Source organism: Chenopodium album, chromosome 1, assembly GCF_948465745.1.
Source record: "Chenopodium album chromosome 1, dcCheAlbu1.1, whole genome shotgun sequence".
In the NCBI taxonomy this organism is placed as follows: Eukaryota; Viridiplantae; Streptophyta; class Magnoliopsida; order Caryophyllales; family Amaranthaceae; genus Chenopodium; species Chenopodium album.
The window spans coordinates 79,682,534-79,701,697 of record NC_137834.1 but is presented as its reverse complement, the minus strand read 5'-3'; the positions used below and the strand labels follow the sequence as shown (position 1 = coordinate 79,701,697).

Sequence of the window (19,164 nt, the reverse complement as noted above, 5' to 3'; positions counted from 1 at the left end):
GCACTATACGGACTACTCCGAAATAGAGTCAGGTTAATTAAGCCCTAATTGAAGGAAAAAACTCTCCTAACATGATGTTAAATCTTAAACTTAATATCTTTATTACGCTAGAACAACTTCATTATCAGCTGATCGAAGCACTTATTATTGTGTATTGTTCCTATTAACCAATACTTGCATTTGTGATTTTCTCTACAAAAAGGGGTTGTCGGTAGTTACCCTGTTGATTAGGAAGAATGACCCATAATTAAGATGATGCTAATATACTTTTTCAAGTATTAATGATAATGAATGAGAAACCGACACATATAAAGGTGTAAATCTAAAAGGTAGAGAAAATCCGACATTCCAACTTTAAATTAGGAAGCCATCAACCAAAAAAATAAATAAAGGAAGATACCATAACCTCTGGCAAATGATCATACGATTAATAAAGAAGTAAAGATAAAAGGATAATATGCCTTTCTCTTCGTATATTATGCTACAGCTGTAATTTATCCACAGGGAACAACATTTGCATGACCGATTTTTAGACCAACGTTATTTTCCATAGTACAAAGTTTTAATTTTACACTTCATGTCTTTTTTTTCATAAAGGTATAAATATGTATCATACAAGTATATAACAAAAAGATGGAAAAATAAAAAATAAATAATCTCAATTAAGCATATATGACACCTAGTTAAAAATTACTCCGTAAGTGAATAGGGATTATGGTTACACGACTAGTGTTAACAGGAATGATTTTTTAACATTTTGAATGACAATTCATAAAAAGAGAGATTAGAGAAAGCATTTTATATTTGTGACAATTTTTATTTTTTCTTTCTAAATTGTTGTATGTGTGTAAGTGTAACGTAACTCTTTCATTCTAGTGAGCTCAATTACATATTGTAGAAGATAAGTCAATCTTATTTGTGTATTCAATATGAAACTTATTAGATTTTGTCAAAAATCACAACTCCTTTTTTATACCTAAGACTGTGTTTCTTTGAGATCGCTCAGTTAAAAAGTCTATTACTTCATTCACTTAAATTTGTATTCAATAATGTTCATCAGTAACCTTACACTAGGAGTCATCAGTTTCTAATTATGAACTATAAAGTGATATCTTTATAAACTATATGGCTTTAGTGGGTGAAGAAATCCAATGCATGTATTAACTATAAAATGATACATATCTTTATTCATCTTTTGACTATGAGATAATCATTCAACATAATTCAATAAGTTAATTAAATTCAAACTTAAATTAGTATCAATATAACTAATCCTAGTCCATTTAAGATTATAACATACACCCGGATTCATTCATTAACTTCTTTCATCCATTGTACATTTGTACTTGATTGTACAATTTTTTCTAACTCAAATGACGCAATTATATAATTTTTTTTTTTTTTTTTTTTGGAAGGAAAATGATACAATTATATAAAGTGAAGGTTTAAGAAGTTTAAGGCTCCAAATAATATCTAAGAGTACTTTAATTATAAAACATAGTGGCATAATCTATGAGTTGTGATTGTAATAAAGCAACATTCACCATAATAATTAGCTAGTCAATAATTGAGCTAATTAATTTAAGTTAGTCGTCGACATCCCCTTATATTATCTGCATGGTTGTATATATGTTTGGTAAGTAGGGTAATTGCATGATACAGTTTGTTGGTGTGGTTTAACTTTACTATTTATAGAATAATTATAATTTGATAAGAAGAGGCCCTTAATTAATTAAGTATAATTAATTAGGCGATATGTTTCGAATATGAGTCATAATATATCTTTCACTTTCATAAAAAAAGTTATATTATTGTGCCATTTTAGTAGAGTGCCATGTGGCATAAGAACCAACATAAAATGCAAAATTGGTAAAAGCTAAAGATATTGGCTCATTGACCCTCAATCAAAGACATAAACTTTGATAATGACATCGTTGAACTTCTAATTAGCCTTATAGGATTCGATTTTTATTTTAAACATAATATTAGGTAATCATCTTGATATTTAATCTTGGAAAAATATCAAATTAGCATTAAATTATAGTATATACATACTTTTACAAAAAAAAAAAAATCAATTAATCACCTCAATAATTATATTAATTTGAAAGTCTGATTCTTTTTAGTGTTTTAACATTATTCGCCACTCAGTCCTACGCTACAATACTTCCTTGAAAATCAATAAAAACATTTACTTATGTTGTTATAAATCTCAAAAATTAATTAAATAGTCTAATTTTTATCTGTGTTTTTATCATTTCACAGTACTTACTTGAAAATCGAAAATACTTTATGGTACATTGGTACACTATTAATGGACTTTCACCCACTATAAACTAACTGTTGCTAGGTTCTCGTTATTTTCAACACTCCATTAGGCTGAGGTAGCTCGCACTTTATTATATAAAGGCCAACATCATGCTAACTCATACAACAAGCTCTACCTTTCATTTCTTCTTCTTAGCTTCAATCTATCCCATCTTCTTCACCTTTATTTTTATTTTTTTTTCTCTCCTATATTTGCATGTGACACATTTTCTACATTAAATTGTTCGTACATCATCCTCATCTTTTTCTCTTATATAATAAAATTCTAAGAAAATTAGATCTTATCTTTTTTACGTACGTTTTGCTATTATAGCCTAAACAAGCCCTTACAAATGATGCCTATAGAGCAAGATCCAACGTCTAATACGGGTAGTCCAACCATTAACAATCATCATCATGCTGCTAATTGGAATATTTCTGAGGATTTCTCGGTTCATATCGAGCCCTCGGCCTCGAACCGGGCTGTTAGTCCTTGTTTAGAGGATTTGGAACCCTTCAATCATCAACAATCATCAGTTCCTTCTCATTTCTCCACTTTGCATGGATCCCTCCGACCTATCACACTCAAGGTTTCATACTTATGCTCTATTATATACTTTATACTTGTAATTATAATAGTTATGCCGTTATATTGCTTATATATATCTAACCTTATTGCTACATACACTAGTATAAGCTTAATCAACTATTTTTCATAATTTAATTTATTTACAGATTTATCTTAGAGTTGAACATATTAGGAGAGCTCGTCATAAAATTAAGGAGAAAAGTGTCATTAAGATTCAACTTCATCTATATATGTCATAATAATTATACATTATATTGTATTTAATAAACATACCTAAAATAATGTGTACATGCTAAATTCCTAGTACACTAAAAATTTACTAAAAGTCATATTTTATAGCTAGGAGCAAGCAAGTATTTGCACACTATTTAAAGAAAATATAGACGTACGATTTAATTATGGAGTTCAAATTTTAAGCTATCTACATGGTTATTGTGGAAAAATATTACAATCCATTACTATTTCAAGAATGTAACAATATTTGTTTGGTAAACGAAAATAAAAGTATGCTCATATGTGACTATTATTTTCGAACAAAGGAGTTCAACATACTATATTATTACTAGTTTACTACTTATGTCTAAACATGTTTCCCATCTAAATGAAACCAATAATGTAATATAACTCTTTTTTATGTTTTTTTACCACATTTCCTAGTAAAGAGTTGAACCATATTTGTGCTAATTAAACTAATGACTATTGTTTGCAATATTGCAGTTCCAAGATGTTACTTATAATATTCCATTGCCACCAGCAAAAGACTCCCCTTATTGTCTCGGGCCATCAGGTCCGAAGCTGACCCGGGTTATACTCAATGGTGTGACGGGAATTGTACGCCCGGGCGAGCTCCTAGCAATGCTAGGCCCGTCAGGTAGTGGCAAGACAACCCTCCTCACGGCTCTAGGAGGCCGACTCCCGGGCAAAATAACTAGCGGGTCAATTACCTATAACGGGCACCCGTATTCAGGATCCATCAAACGTAAAATCGGGTTTGTAACCCAAGATGATGTGCTCTATCCACACTTGACCGTGGCAGAAACATTAATGTACACGGCCCTTTTAAGGTTACATAATAAATTGACCAAACAGGACAAAATAGACCAAGTAGAGATGGTTATTAACGAATTAGGTCTAACCAGGTGTCGAAACACTATGATTGGTGGGGCCCTCTTTCGGGGGGTCTCGGGTGGGGAAAGAAAGAGGGTTAGTATAGGTCAAGAGATGCTAGTGAATCCCAGTTTATTATTATTGGATGAGCCCACATCGGGGTTGGACTCAACCACAGCTCAACGGATCATGGACACCCTTAAGAGTCTAGCCCGTGGTGGACGGACCGTTTTGACTACGATCCATCAACCATCAAGTAGACTATACCAAATGTTTGATAAGGTGGTTGTGTTATCCGAAGGATGCCCTATTTATTATGGAAGTGCTAGCCGTGTAATGGACTATTTTTGTTCAATTGGGCTAATGCCCGGGTGCAACTTTGTTAATCCGGCTGATTTTCTGCTAGATCTTGCCAATGGTACGTACACTTTGCTTGCTTTGTTCTTTTATGAATAGTCTTTTCGGTTTATAATTATGTTTATATCTCTTGACATGTGGGGTAAATAGTCACATATATTATTGAAAATTGATGTGCGGATTGGAAAAAAAGTTATAGTTTTATTTGATCCCCTGATATGCTACTCTATATTGAAAATACATGACAAAGTATAATATAATTGGTCTATATAGTATCGAGAGACTTTTTTGTTGAAACTATATGTTTCATACATAGCTGGTCTTATGAAATGTGCAACCAAATTTGTATCAATAAAAAGAATTGAAGGGGGAATGACGATAAACAAAATGAACAATTTTTTTTTTTTTTTTTTTTGGGTAGAAAAACGAACAATTATCAATGGTCTCTATATTTTATTTTTCTAGAAAATTATGGGACAGTTCTTAAAAAAAAAAAAACAAAAAAACAAAATTTTATTGGATAGTCACAAAAAGTAATAGAAATGACATGTCCCTATGGTTATGTGCTTTTACATACTTCTTTCGTCTATCATTGAAGATCTCTATTTTCCGTTAAATCCCATGAGATCTTCATACCCATACATTTTCTCTATTTCAATTTTAGCAATGGAGAATTTCCTTTTTCACCAACATTAACAATAAGTCCACTACTCTCATCTTTTCTTGGTTTTTGATGGTACACGACTTAGAAAGACATATGCATAAATTAATGAGAGGTCGAGATGATGATACATATGATGACAACTAATTAATTCCGAACAGAATAAGTATATAATAAAATAAATATGACCTTTTTGGTCAATAATGATGAAAATGAGGCATTGCAAGCTAATTGATTAGTGTTAACATTACATGAAAATAAAAAGTCCTTTATTAATTATAGAAAGTCTCACGGGTGTGCTACAGTTGTAAACTTTACTTTAATTAATACAGTAAGTAAGTGGTTTATATATATGGAAGTGATACTCGTGAAGTTATTTGTGTTATGGTTGTTGGAGACGTGGAATAATATAGCTATCTATACAGTGCACACATTTCTTCCTCACTAGCTCCCATTTAACCCATGACATTATTGCTTAAACGCCTAAAAGTGATCATTTACAGTTATAAAGTGTCAATTTACTTATGTACGTAGTAAATTGTACAAACAAGCAAGTTGTCTTACCAGATAAAAAGATACATTTGTTAAGTCTATTTATTGTTATCATAACAGTGTTACGTATTTACGGAGTGTATATACTTCATATAAAGTACTTCCTATTTATTATTCAAAATTAAAATTGTATATTAGAGAATAAAATGTATACTTTTAATTATTTTATTTATTACTCGGTATTGGGTAGTCCTGTCTAATAATTTTTTATTGAGATAAATTACTTTTGTGATATGACTATAAAAAAGGTTAAAAGACTTAAAGATAACCCATTGATGTATACCTTAAAGATTTTTATGGTATGGAAAATTTGTTCGTAAGTTAGAGATTCTAATAATTATTCCACTTAGATTGTAGTCTTATCATAATTTGTGGTAAAGAGATGCTACAATTATATGTAAAAGCACAATAGGATAATGTAGGTTGTTGCAACTTTATCATTTATTTATGTATTGTTAATTTTAATCTTTTATTGTGGTATTTAAGTTGATGTAGTAACTTTACATGCAACATGAATAACATGAAAGATATTCCTTATAATCACAAGTGTTGTTGGTAGAGACTGATCAATAATGCATTATATATGCATGCATGTCTTTCTTGAGTTGAAGAATGCTTAAAGTTGAAAAAAATTTCAAAATCTACTTTTTAATTTATCTAAATTGCAAAAGATCCAATAGAATTGGTACAACATATGCTAATAAGCTTAATTTTGTGATAGAAAAATATGCACAACTGTAAAGTTGTTGAGAGTTGAAAGTATGATTTGGTTCTCCTTGTCACTTTCCATGAATTGCCTAGCTTTTTCCTATTGAATTTTGTCAGCTTCTTCTCACATTTACCTTTGCTGATCAAAATATCCTTCGAGTTTTATTTCAAAAGTGTAGAGCATCACTCCCAATACTTTAATCAAATAAGTTAGTTGTCGATGATTCACCCAATAATTTAGGGTGTGTTACATACTAGTTTTATGTTATGCTATTACAATTTCTCTTACCTATAGGCAAGATCATTGGCTGCCCTAATTGAAATTTGATGATGCATAGGTCACATAAATTTCACCTTTTATAACTTGGTCAAACTCTTAAAGATAAATCAGATAGTAGATAAGGATCGGAAAATCTCTACCCTGAATATAATGAAAATTTAATCCGTTATAAATACGGAGAGTACTTGTATATAGAAAAAAATTTATTCTATATATATATAAATTTTAAGGACCAAGTCACTAAAGAGAAAGTGGGAAAAGAATTGGATGAATAGAGAAGGCATACGTGCTAAAATTCTATATGCTATTTCAAGTAAAGTTGTACGTTTTTTGTTGAATTTTTATTATATTGATTAAAATTCTCTTTTGAAATTGAGAATTATAAATTAAAAAAAAGTGAGAATTATGTCTATTCTTTGCATAATGAAATCTTACATAGCTCCTTACGTAGTTTTATTCGTGACAATAATATAGAAGATTAAATTTGATACCAAGTAATAATTAGATGCATTTTTTGCATTATTATATGAAGAATTTGTAGTCAAGACATCATTTTTTGTAAATATATAAGGCATGCAAATATTCCCCTAACCTTTCTAAGTTTATATTTGAGATTAATATTATTAGCAAAGATTTGACTTAATGATTCTAGTTACAACTTTAAATCTAATTAGTCCTTTTTGTACATTTATTATATGTTATTCTTATGAAAGAGCACAACTTTAGTGAGAAGAATATATGACAATTTAGTTATATGCTTGTAAAGTCTCAATCGAAATTGCTTGGAATATTATTTCTAAATGTGTAATTCTATTTTTTCTTTATTATTATTTCTAAATGTGTAATTCTATTTTTTCTTTAGGAGTTTGAGTCGAGTTATATTGGCTCAAATAATAATGTGAGAACAATTAGCGAATGTCATGTCACAACTCATATGATCCGTATCATCTATGATTAGGTATAGTCCCGGACATGAGGCATGATGATCAACTCGAGCACCATAACATCAGGTTGGAGCATCACGACAATGCAAGTGCAACCAAACAATTTCTAACATCTGCATATAAGAAGAACATTTATCCTGGATTGAAGGCTGAAAATAAGCAAAGATCAGGAGATCATTCACATTCCAATTTGAAGCCATCATATAAAAGTAAGTGTTAGATTTCGGAAAAACTCCTTAGCCTGGACAAATATTATAATAATCCTATAATATCTATCAGTAAGCATAATTATTTTTATAACAAAAATTTAAGGCGGTCCGACAGACATAATTTGAATGATTTATGTACCTTGATACAGTATAAAGTTTAATTAAATTTGGAAAATAATTAATGTACACATACAGGTAGTGAAGAAAAGGAATGGAGCACAACATGGTGGGAACAATTCAAAATATTGTTAGAAAGAGGGTTGAAAGAGAGAAGACATGAGTCTTATTCTGGTCTAAGAATCTTCCAAGTTTTGTCAGTTTCAATCATTTCTGGTCTTTTGTGGTGGCACTCTGATATCACTCATATACAAGATCAGGTTACTTCACATAATCTTTTCTTTTCTTTTTCTTTTTTTTTTTTTTAGAATATAGTCTAAAAAGATAATTGGTCACTTTTATTTTCAACAACATATTATATTATCAATTTTCTTACTATGAGAATTAAAGTACTAGTTTTAAATTAAATTAAAGTTTAATATTACCTCCATTACATATTATTTGCAACGATTTGACATAAAGTAGAGAGGAAAAAAGTCTAATCGTTGCAAATAATATGTGACGGGGGTAGTATTCAGGAATCAGGATACAGTAATACTCCTTGGTAGATATTATTGAATAATAAATGACGATAGTGATAATAAATTAGATGGTTTGAATTTGTATAATTTCAGAATAAAGTAAAATCAAGTTAATATTTTTAGCTTTATTTCTTCAAAATGAGATCGAGTAAAGTACATGTGACCTTTGTTTAGAAACAAAAGGAGTATAATACATCAAACTTATACATCACGTTTTAATTTATACTTCCTCCGTTTTTTTAAGCTGACACCGTTTGATTTTTACACTGTTCACATACTATACTTTGACTTGCTTTTGTAATTTATAGATATGATAAAATATAGTGATGTGAGATTTTGTTTGAATCGTCTATATGTATATTTTATTAATATCCACTTTTTATAATTTTATAATGTTAATAATTAAAGTTATTAAGCGTTAAAAACATGCGTTAGCAAGCGTGATAATAGAAATATGTCAACTAAAAAAACAGAGGAAGTATTTCATTTGATATTAGAAAACGATCTAAATTTGATGAACTAAGTCCATTATGTTTCAATTTGGCAGGTTGGTCTACTCTTCTTCTTCTCTATATTTTGGGGATTCTTCCCTTTGTTCAACGCCATTTTCGCCTTCCCACAAGAACGACCAATGCTCTCAAGAGAACGAGCCTCGGGCATGTACAACCTCTCAGCATACTACCTATCACGTATGGTTGGAGACTTACCAATGGAACTCGTACTTCCTACCATTTTTGTGAGCATTACATACTACATGGGTGGACTTAAGCCGTCCCCCTTCACCTTTCTCCTCACTCTTTTAGTTGTCCTCTACAACGTGCTCGTGTCACAAGGCCTCGGACTAGCCCTAGGCGCGTTGTTAATGGACGTGAAGCAAGCCACAACCTTAGCCTCGGTGACAATGCTAGTGTTTTTACTAGCCGGGGGGTATTACATCCAACACATACCGCCTTTTATAGCATGGTTGAAGTATATTTCCTTTAGTCATTATTGTTACAAGCTTCTTGTTGGGGTGCAATACTCAGGGTACGAGTTTTACGAGTGTGGGTTAGAGGTGCGGTGTAAGGTGGCTGATTTTCCAACGATTAAGCAGCTTGGTATACACAATTTGTGGTTTGATGTTGTTGCCTTAACTATGATGTTGGTGGGTTATAGGCTCTTGGCTTATGCTGCATTGAGGATGAACTTGTCTCATTAGCTAACCTTTGTGCAATATTTGTAAGAAATGTTTTAAGTCATTAAGATGATTTTGAAGGATATATAACAATGTATTATGTTTCTTGTTTAAGAAAAAGGGATTGTGAAATAATTTCACAATAATTAACAAGATATTTGGTATCCATAAACTAGTTTTTTACCAAAGAAATCCAATTACAAGTAATCAGCTTGGTATTATTGTAGTAATCTTGAATTAGTTTATTATATTTGGCTTGCTCAATTTTGTATGGATTGATTGTTTGATTATATGAATTTAATTTCATGTATTTTTTTTTCCTATTAAGATTTTAGATAATGTATTGTGTTACAGATGTGTGAAGGTAGGATCAAGTGTCCATTTTGCTTGTAAAAATTGTTGGGTTAGTCTGGCCCAAATTCCATAGCCTAACTCATTAAGGTTTCCAGACAATTCTTCAATTACCAAGTTCGAGATTGATAAGTTCTATAACAAGATTAGTTTCAACATTTGGAAGATTCTTATGAAGTCGTTCTTGATTGGAGCAAATTGGACGCTTGATGGAGTATGTGAAGCCATACACGGTGGATTTATCATTCAACCTCGATTGGCGTGGCGTCCTCATCAAACGAGTTCAAGCATGTCACATTCCTCTTCACCCTAGATGTTGAATGTGTTATCAAGTGACCTATTACATACCCTTTTGGGTTCATGCGACGCGTACATGCATATGGAATTTGTTCCGAGATGGAGCTGAGATAGTTGGGTTTGTAGGAGTTTATAGGTACTACGTACGCAGCGGAAATAACATGAATCACATTCAATCAAGTACCAATCCCAAGATCACATGCATAACACACAAGACACATAATCATACCTTTGACGCGTGAATTCCACGAAGCTATTCGACAGGCAAATCAGGGAGAGAATAGAGCCCCAAACGTTGCTTCTCTACTTAGTCCACGAGATTCGAACGAGTCGTCCACCAATACTAGATTGGTCGAGTGATTGAGGAAAACCGCGATCACCACCTTTATGGACAACCGACCACCGCACGAACCACCACCACCACCACAAATCACCACCGACGTAAGGAGGAGGAGAGAGCCGTGTGAGAGAGGACTTTGAGAGGGGTTGGGTTTCGTGTTTGCTAATTAGGGTTTGATCAATCTTATCAGTTAATTCCTTCTTCTGCAAACCTAGGCACCTAGTCTATTTATAATCTCATTATAATTAGACTAGAGCACGAAGCCCAAAAACCTCTTAATTCCCCTACATGGCCTGGCCGGCCACCTAGAGTGATGAGGCCCATGATGGGCCTCGTCCTCTAATGCTCGATCTAGCCCCTTTGTGTGACCTTATAGGATCCGTTCAATTGGGCTTTGGGCTATTTTACTAGTCCAAAGATCGTTAATACCTCTAGATATGGCAAAACGACAACCCAAATGTACGAACTTAATTATCTCCATAATTTGATCCATTTATATATCTAGTAATTGCACATGACGAAGACATAACTCCTTCAATCTCCCACTTGTCTGAGATAAGGGTGCAATATTCAAATTCCTTAAGTCAATATATGTGTCGATTTGATAATATGATTACATCACATGTCGAGATCATATTAATCTACAAATCGTTTCTTGAAATCTGAGTTAGAATTACAAAACCAAATGATTACTGTGTAATGCATTTGAACACGGCCACGTATTTTCTTAATTTTCCCTCTTCAAGCGGCCATGACACATTTCCTAATTTAATAGGTAGACTCTATCCAATCTTGTGGTAACATGACTCCCACTCAACTTCTGAAATAACCGGGAAACACCCTTTATAATCTCCGGTTACGGCTAGACGTTTGAGTGTACCACAGTCACAACATCCATTGAATGAAATCAATGTTCCACTCATGTCAAAGGAATCCACTAATATATACGGAAGCTCTATACTTGAACTTCAAAGTAGGTCATTAGTTCGATCATGCATCATCCATGCATATCCAAGTGATTGACCGAGCATCACTATGCCCCTATAGCCCATGAAACTGCGCTATCCAATCAATCTCACATGCTAGTCCATTTATTGAAATCATTTATGTTCACTTTAATGATCTCGAACTAGGAACTTTAAATAATATATGAATTTTGTTCACCTGTGGGGTTTCAATTCACCAGGTCATCAACCTGATGAGCCCATCAATTCATAATTATTTTGGACATTTTATTTAATTTCCAAAACCATAATTAAATAAGAAAAATAATAATTTCTATTTTAAACATAATTCTGCAAATTGATGCATTTCTCATGTAATATGTTTTCTCAAAACATATACAACTTAAATTACATAACTTGCTTCAATCCTAAGACTTTAATATGACTCTGATCTCATACCTTAGTCCATGGAAGGGGTTTAGCGATTTCTCACTCATAATAAAACTTTGTAGAACATGACCTTCCGCTGGTCAATGATCTCATAATTGAGGTGATATCTCATATCCTTTTGTTTGGATTTGTGATGTGACTCTGGCTCCTTTGTTAGTTCTTGGGCAAAGGTGACCTATTAGTCACATGACATTCTAATCCGAACTTCCTCTCTAACTATCTTACTATAGTTTAATACACATATTCTGACATTGAGTATGCAACAGTGCTTTGCTTTGAACTCTTCAAGCTCACTGTCCTTTTCCATCTAGACACAAATATGCATTTAGATCGCCATCTAGAATCATCTTGCCTGTTTGGAAAACTTGCATTTGTATAACCTTTTGACAACTTGCTTAAATTACCATTTAACACAATAGCTAGAAGAATTCCATTTAGTGCTTCTCAAGTACTCAAGGATCTGTTCTTGGTAATTCTCCGTATGCTTATTCTGAATTTGCTTGAATTCTGCTACACATGCACAAGTCATATGCAACATCTTGCTTTGTACATTTCATGGCACATGTAATGGACCCTTTTGCAAAAGCATAAGGTACGCTATCCATACAACTCAACTCTATTAGCTTTTGAGGGCACTGAGTTTTACTGAGTGTAATACCATGAAACATGGAAAGACATCCTCTCTTAGAGTCTTGCTTCATGAACTTGTCAAGATCCTTATCAACATAAGTCTCTCGATTCATTATAATCATTCTTCAAGATTCACTTCATGGATCTTAATTCCCAATATGTACTCAACATCTCCTAAGTCTATCATATTGAAACAATCTTTCTAATCACTGCTTGACTTATTCAAGCATTGATATATCATTTCATATGAACTGTATGTCAACTACATACTAGACTAAGAAGACCAATTGCTCCCACTAAACTTCTTGTCTCTACAAGATTCCTTTTCGCTCTTTAAGGAAATCAAACTGTTTGATTGCCTAATCAAAACGAATGTTCCAACTCCCTGATGCTTACTTCAATCCATAAATGAATTTCTGAAGTATGAAAAATCTTCTAGGAATTTTTGGATTTCAAAATTCTTAGGTTGTATCATATACATGTTCACCATCAAGAACATTTCATGAAGGCGATTTTGATATCCACAACTGGAATAATCCGAATAGGCTTACCCAACTATTAGGTTTGACCCTATTTGTAAGACTATTATGGACTAACACATCTTTACAAACATGGAGTCCACACTAGATTTCATGGCTATAAGCCATTTCCTGAGTTGGCACTTATCCAAAGCTTGCTTGTAGGCCATGGACTCTAACTGTTCTAATAAGAAAATTTTAAAATCCACATTTTCTCAGAATTTCAACAAACTGTTTGTTTTGATCCCAAGTAACCTACGATAGGTATGAGCGACAATAGAATTATTCTCTTCAACTTTTGAAGCCTTTCATTCAAGTAGGACGATAGAAGCCTAGCTAGTGGAATTAGCTTGCTTCGACACATGTTTTATCAAATTAGCTGATTTCATATGCCTTCGTCTCTGATGTAGTGTTATCCACATCCATTTTTTTCTCGTCTCGAATCTCATCGAGATCTAACTTTACTCCCACTTGGCTTTGTAGGAAGACATTCTTTCTATAAAGACACTATCGCGAGCAACAAACACTTTGTTTCTACGCGATTGTAGGAATAATACCTCTTAGTTTCCATGAGAAAACCCATGAAGAACTATTTTTCTGATTTAGGGTGCATTATGTCATCTTTGTAAACATTTTACATTGATTTCATAACCCTTAATCCTGTTTAGAAAAGATAACTTTTGGAGCATTTCCAAATCATAACTTTTATGACATCTTTTCTACTGCTTTGGTTAAGTAACCTGTTTAGTATATTCGCAATTGTTGTTGTAATGTATGTCCTCAAAATGATATTTGTAAATCATTAAATCTTGGATCGTACAATGGCAAGCAAAGTTTGATTCCTTTTTCATAAACATACACTTTAATTGTAATGTTTCAGGATTGTGAATTAATTCAACAATTCCCTTTAGATGATCATTCCTTTTGAGTAAAATATTTATCACAACAATCATATTGTGGTGTTAAATTGTTTTATCTCAAACTGATTTTACATTTCATTTTGGAATTTTGAACATTTCAATGTTTCCAAGCTTTACTTCATTATGTAATTATCGATATATTTACTTAAATCGTTAGTAAAAGCAGCGAAATAATTTAATCTCTTTGCTAACTCTTGAACTTATTGGTTCACATACGTCATATGTATAAGTTCCAAAAGGTCATTTTTAGCTTCTTTTACCCTTTCTACTAAAAGGCAACTTGGTCATTTTAACTTATCAAGCATGACTTCTAATTCTCAAGTGATTCATAATCATATAAGAATAAGAGTCCATCCATAACTTTGGATGTGCAAATGGTTAATGTGACCTAACCTTACTTGTTATAAGTAAGTGTATTTTGAATCATCTAAATTTTACTTTTGTGATCTACTTATATCAATGTCATAAAACAAAATTAACTCATATCTAGCAAAATGAAAACAATTTATTACCTTGGTCATGGATCAACACTTGTCCAAGCCAAGTAAACCAAATTCAGTATTCAAAACAAGAAAACCGAAATATTGTCTCATCAAAACTGGAAATTGTTCTAAAATCATGATAAACTAATCAAAATTTAAAACTATGAAGCTATCTCTGGTCACTCAAACACTTCTAGTGCACCTTCAAGCTTAATTTCCTTGCTAGCTTCACTTGTTTGCAGTTCCTGCGCAACATCACTATGTTAAGCACTGCAACTTGGTATCACATACCTAAGTGAATGTTAAAATGTTTATAACAAGAGAGTTAGGTAACTCTTACCTGTCACTTCATCCTAGTGAGGACATCCTTGTTCAAGCACTGGCTTATTCTCCTTTCAGATAATCCTCTGCATAATTCTTGAGTAAATCAACTAGTTTGACTCCAGAATCTTCATCATCTTGACAAAGTTTCTCGGGGTCAAATCCATCATGTAGAGAATGCAGAATTATATCTTGAACCTGATGATCTTCATATGTAGGGTTGTGCGCGGTGCGGTTTGGATCTGAAACCGCACCAAACTGCAGAATTGCGGTTTGTGATTTTTTCAAACCGCACCAAACCGCACCGCAAAATACAGTTTGATGCGGTGCGGTTTGAGGTTTTTCCATAATTTTTTTACCTCACAAATAATGATTATTTGCTAATCTTTTGTTATGAAATTTTTACTTGGAAACTGTACAACTATGCAAATAATTCAATAAAGTAGTGCTTTACTTCAATGTTAATAGTGACCCAGTAACATGCCAAGGCAACACATGGAGCAAAATCATTAAGTAAACCACAACCACTCCATTACAACTCCAAAGCACAAGAAACGGAGAGTAATAAGAAAGAAAAACTTTGGTTTTCTTAATAATTACCCACACAATTCAGTACATATAAATACAATATAAGAGTCTTCTTTCCATATAAGAGTCTTTGCATTAAATTGCGGTTTGCGGTGCGGTTTGGTTTGAAATTTTTTTGAAACCGCACCAAACCGCAAAACCGCGGTTTGGTCAAATTTGAAAACCGCACCGTAATTTCCAAACCGCAAACCGCACCAAACCGCAAACAACCCTAATCATATGGTCTCCCTAACATACTCATGCGGTCAAATATTTCAACCATCGTATCCACATGAATCTGTACTGACTGGCCTGGCAAGAGTTTTCTGGAAATAATCTCGCCATTGATCTTGTAGGTTTCAAACCTAATACTTCCAGTCCAGGAGTCGTCATTCTTGGGAACCATATTAATGATTTCCTTGACGTTTTCATCCATTTCTCCATCAACATGGGAATTCAGAATTCCATAGCAAACATCACGTAAGCACTTGAATAAGAGATAAGGTTCATAGTTCATGAATCTTTTATCCCAATCTTCTGGAATAGAAGACAACATCATATATGCAATTCTCTCACAATCTGAAACATTTCTCAAATGCTTCTCAAGAGTCATGCCTGGACTAAATCTATCCTCGATTGGTAAGTCTAAACGAAATTTAAGATTATCGTTCCTTAGAACACTTCTAAGTTCGCTTTCCCAATCATTGAAGTTGAGAAAGTTAAGCCTTGTTATCATCGTTGGAGGTAAAGAATTGTTATCATTGTTACGGCTATCCATCTATGTCAAAATAAGGCAAAGTTTAATCATTATGTTTAATTTAAAATTAAAGTACCATAAACGCATTCATTTGGTAACTTTAAAACACTTTATTCAATATTAATTAATCCCAATTGAATTTTAAGTGATTCCAAGATCCTTTATTTGTGCAATAATTGACCGGACTGAGGCCCTACCATCAACCATTACATTTTCAAGGTGAGTAAACTCTTTACAGATTACAACTCTTGTAACTCTTGGTTGAATAATTAATCATCACATGTTTAATTATTACCCTTAGCTTCAAGGTTCTAAACCCTTTAGGTAACCTTGTTGAGTATAACCAATTAAAAGTGTAAAACGTGATTTACCCCCACTCCCCTAAGATATAATATGACACCCAGCTGAGGCATGACCCATCATAAAATATCAAAGGTTTCATCGGGTTTTTAATTGGAAAAGCAATCTCAATATTACTGGGACCTAGATTTATTATGTTGTGATTATTTAGTGAACTCTAGCGCATCATCAATCAACATAAATAAAATCTAACATGCATAATCTTTTAATGCAATAATATAAAGCATGACATAGTATGGCCCCTTAGTCCTAAGAAAACTAGAAATGAATTGAAAAAGCTCCCACTTGAATCATCATGGATCTCCATATACCTTGCTCCTTTGGGCCTTCACTTCATGGGCTTCTTTGGACAAACACTATTTAAATAACTATTCTATTTACTTTAAATAAAAGTTACAAAAATACTTAACGGTACGCAGACCGTATTTAGATTACAAAAATACTTCACGATGCGCAGATCGTATTTAAGATCGAATCTATGGGCCATACTAGTCTATATATAGCAACATAATATCATATATTATAAAAGTGTCATATAATAAATCACTCAACATGCTTGTCTAAACTAAAACATCGAATGTTCATAATAAAATCAACGCATTTCCTAAAATATCTTATATTTTAATCATAATTAGATAATATCATATATTATTCATGATCGTTTATAAAATATCATATATTTAATTTAGTCATGAGATAGAATCAAATCATATTTTAATCTAGAAAGATAAATCATATTTAATCTTTCATGATTATCCTAACAAATTTAGGAGATTCTATCCTAATTACTAGCCAATCAAATAATTTTAAAATCAATTATATCCTAATCTAATTATGGGATAATCACATTATTTAAATCAATTATTCTCCTTTTGGAATATGCTCAGAATATCCTAATCAATCTTATCCAAAATTAACCACTCTAATTAGGATAATTACCAATTTAACAACTTTAAATATGGATAATATCAAATATAACAACTTTTGAATATTTGATTTTATCCTAAAATAAAAGATTTTATCCAAATAAAACCAATTTTATCTTTTAAAATAAAAGATCATATTTTCAAAATATTTTATCTTATCCAAAATAAAACTGATTTTATCCCAAAATAATTCATAATTATCTTGAAATAATTTTCAAAATAAGATAATTTTTTTTTTTTGAAAAACCGCCAGCCACCACCGCCGGCCACCGTGGTTGGATAGCCGAAGCTAGCCATGGTGGCTGGCTGCCACAACAACAGCCGTGCAACGCTTGCACGCTGCTGCCCACAGCCACCTACGACCTCCACCTTCCCCTTCCCCTCCCTCTTGGACCAGCAGCGGCGGCAGCCACCGTGGCTGCGCCACCCAGCCGTGGCTGCCGCCTCTAAATAATTTTTTTTTTTGTGTTTTAATTTAATTAAAATAACACTTATCATAATTAAATTAAATCAGTCCATAAAATTAAAAATTAAATCACATTCAACTTTAAAATTAGGGTACATCATAAAATTAATCTCAATTTTATTCTAACTTTTAAAATTAAATTGATGATCGTACACAAAACACTTTTATGCATAAATCAATCCGATTAAAATTATGAATTATAAAATAAATCGAATTAAATCAAAATCAAGCACAAAAATCATATTTTAGGGCTAGGATTTTCGAAAAATTCGAAATTTAGGGTTAGGGGGGTTCAAAAATTTCGAACAATTTAGGGCTAAAATTCGGTCTCTTCATGGCTATTTTGAGCATAATTAAATCACATTTAATCGATTCCAAAAGTTTAATCACATTAAATATAATAATTGAACCATAATTAAATTAATTTCTCCCTCTTAATTGATTATAAAATTAACGTGGACATCAAATAATCGTATTATTATGATCTAGCGCGTTCATGCAAGAGGCTAACTGATACTACTGTAGGATTTTTTAGGTACTACGCAGCGGAAATAACATGAATCACATTCAATCAAGTATCAATCCCAAGACACATAATCATACATTTGACGCGTGAATTACACGAAGCTATTCGACAGGCAAATCAGGGGGAGAATAGAGCCCCAAAGTTGCTCCTCTACTTAGTCCACGAGATTCGAACGAGCCGTCCACCAATACTAGATTGGTCGAGTGATTGAGGAAAATTGTGATCACCACCTTTATGGACAACCGACCACCGCACGAACCACCACCACCACCACGAACCACCACTGGCGTGAGGAGGAGGAGAGAGCCGTGTGAGAGAGGACTTTGAGAGGGGTTAGGTTTCGTGTTTGCTAATTAGGGTTTGATCAATCTGATCAGTTAATTCCTTCTTCTGCAAACCTAGGCACCTAGTCTATTTATAATCTCATTATAATTAGACTAGGGCACGAAGCCCAAAAACCTCTTAATTCCCCTACATGGTCGGCCACCTAGAGTGATGAGGCCCATGATGGGCCTCGTCCTCTAATGCTCGATCTAGCCCCTTTGTGTGACCTTATAGGATCCGTCCAATTGGGCTTTGGGCTATTTTACTAGTCCAAAGATCGTTAGTACCTTTAGATATGGCAAAACGACGACCCAAATGTACGAACTTAATTATCTCCATAATTTGATCCATTTATATATCTAGTAATTGCACATGACGAAGACATAACTCCTTCAGGGTTAGTGTGGCCCAAATTTCGCAGCACAACTCATTATATCTCAAGGTTTCTAGAAAACTCTA

At 32.9% G+C, this 19,164-nt stretch overlaps 1 protein-coding gene across 1 annotated transcript; it reads left to right on the top strand.

The window, feature by feature from the left end:
- Positions 1-2,414: 2,414 nt before the first annotated feature.
- LOC145608872 (ABC transporter G family member 21-like) lies at positions 2,415-9,776 on the top strand. The gene is made up of 5 exons (XM_081664487.1): positions 2,415-2,897; positions 3,614-4,421; positions 7,520-7,714; positions 7,910-8,091; positions 8,900-9,776. The coding sequence occupies exons 1-5, from the start codon at positions 2,661-2,663 to the stop codon at positions 9,548-9,550; spliced, it is 2,073 nt and encodes a 690-aa protein (XP_081520613.1). The 5' UTR covers positions 2,415-2,660; the 3' UTR covers positions 9,551-9,776.
- The last annotated feature ends 9,388 nt before the right edge of the window (positions 9,777-19,164 follow it).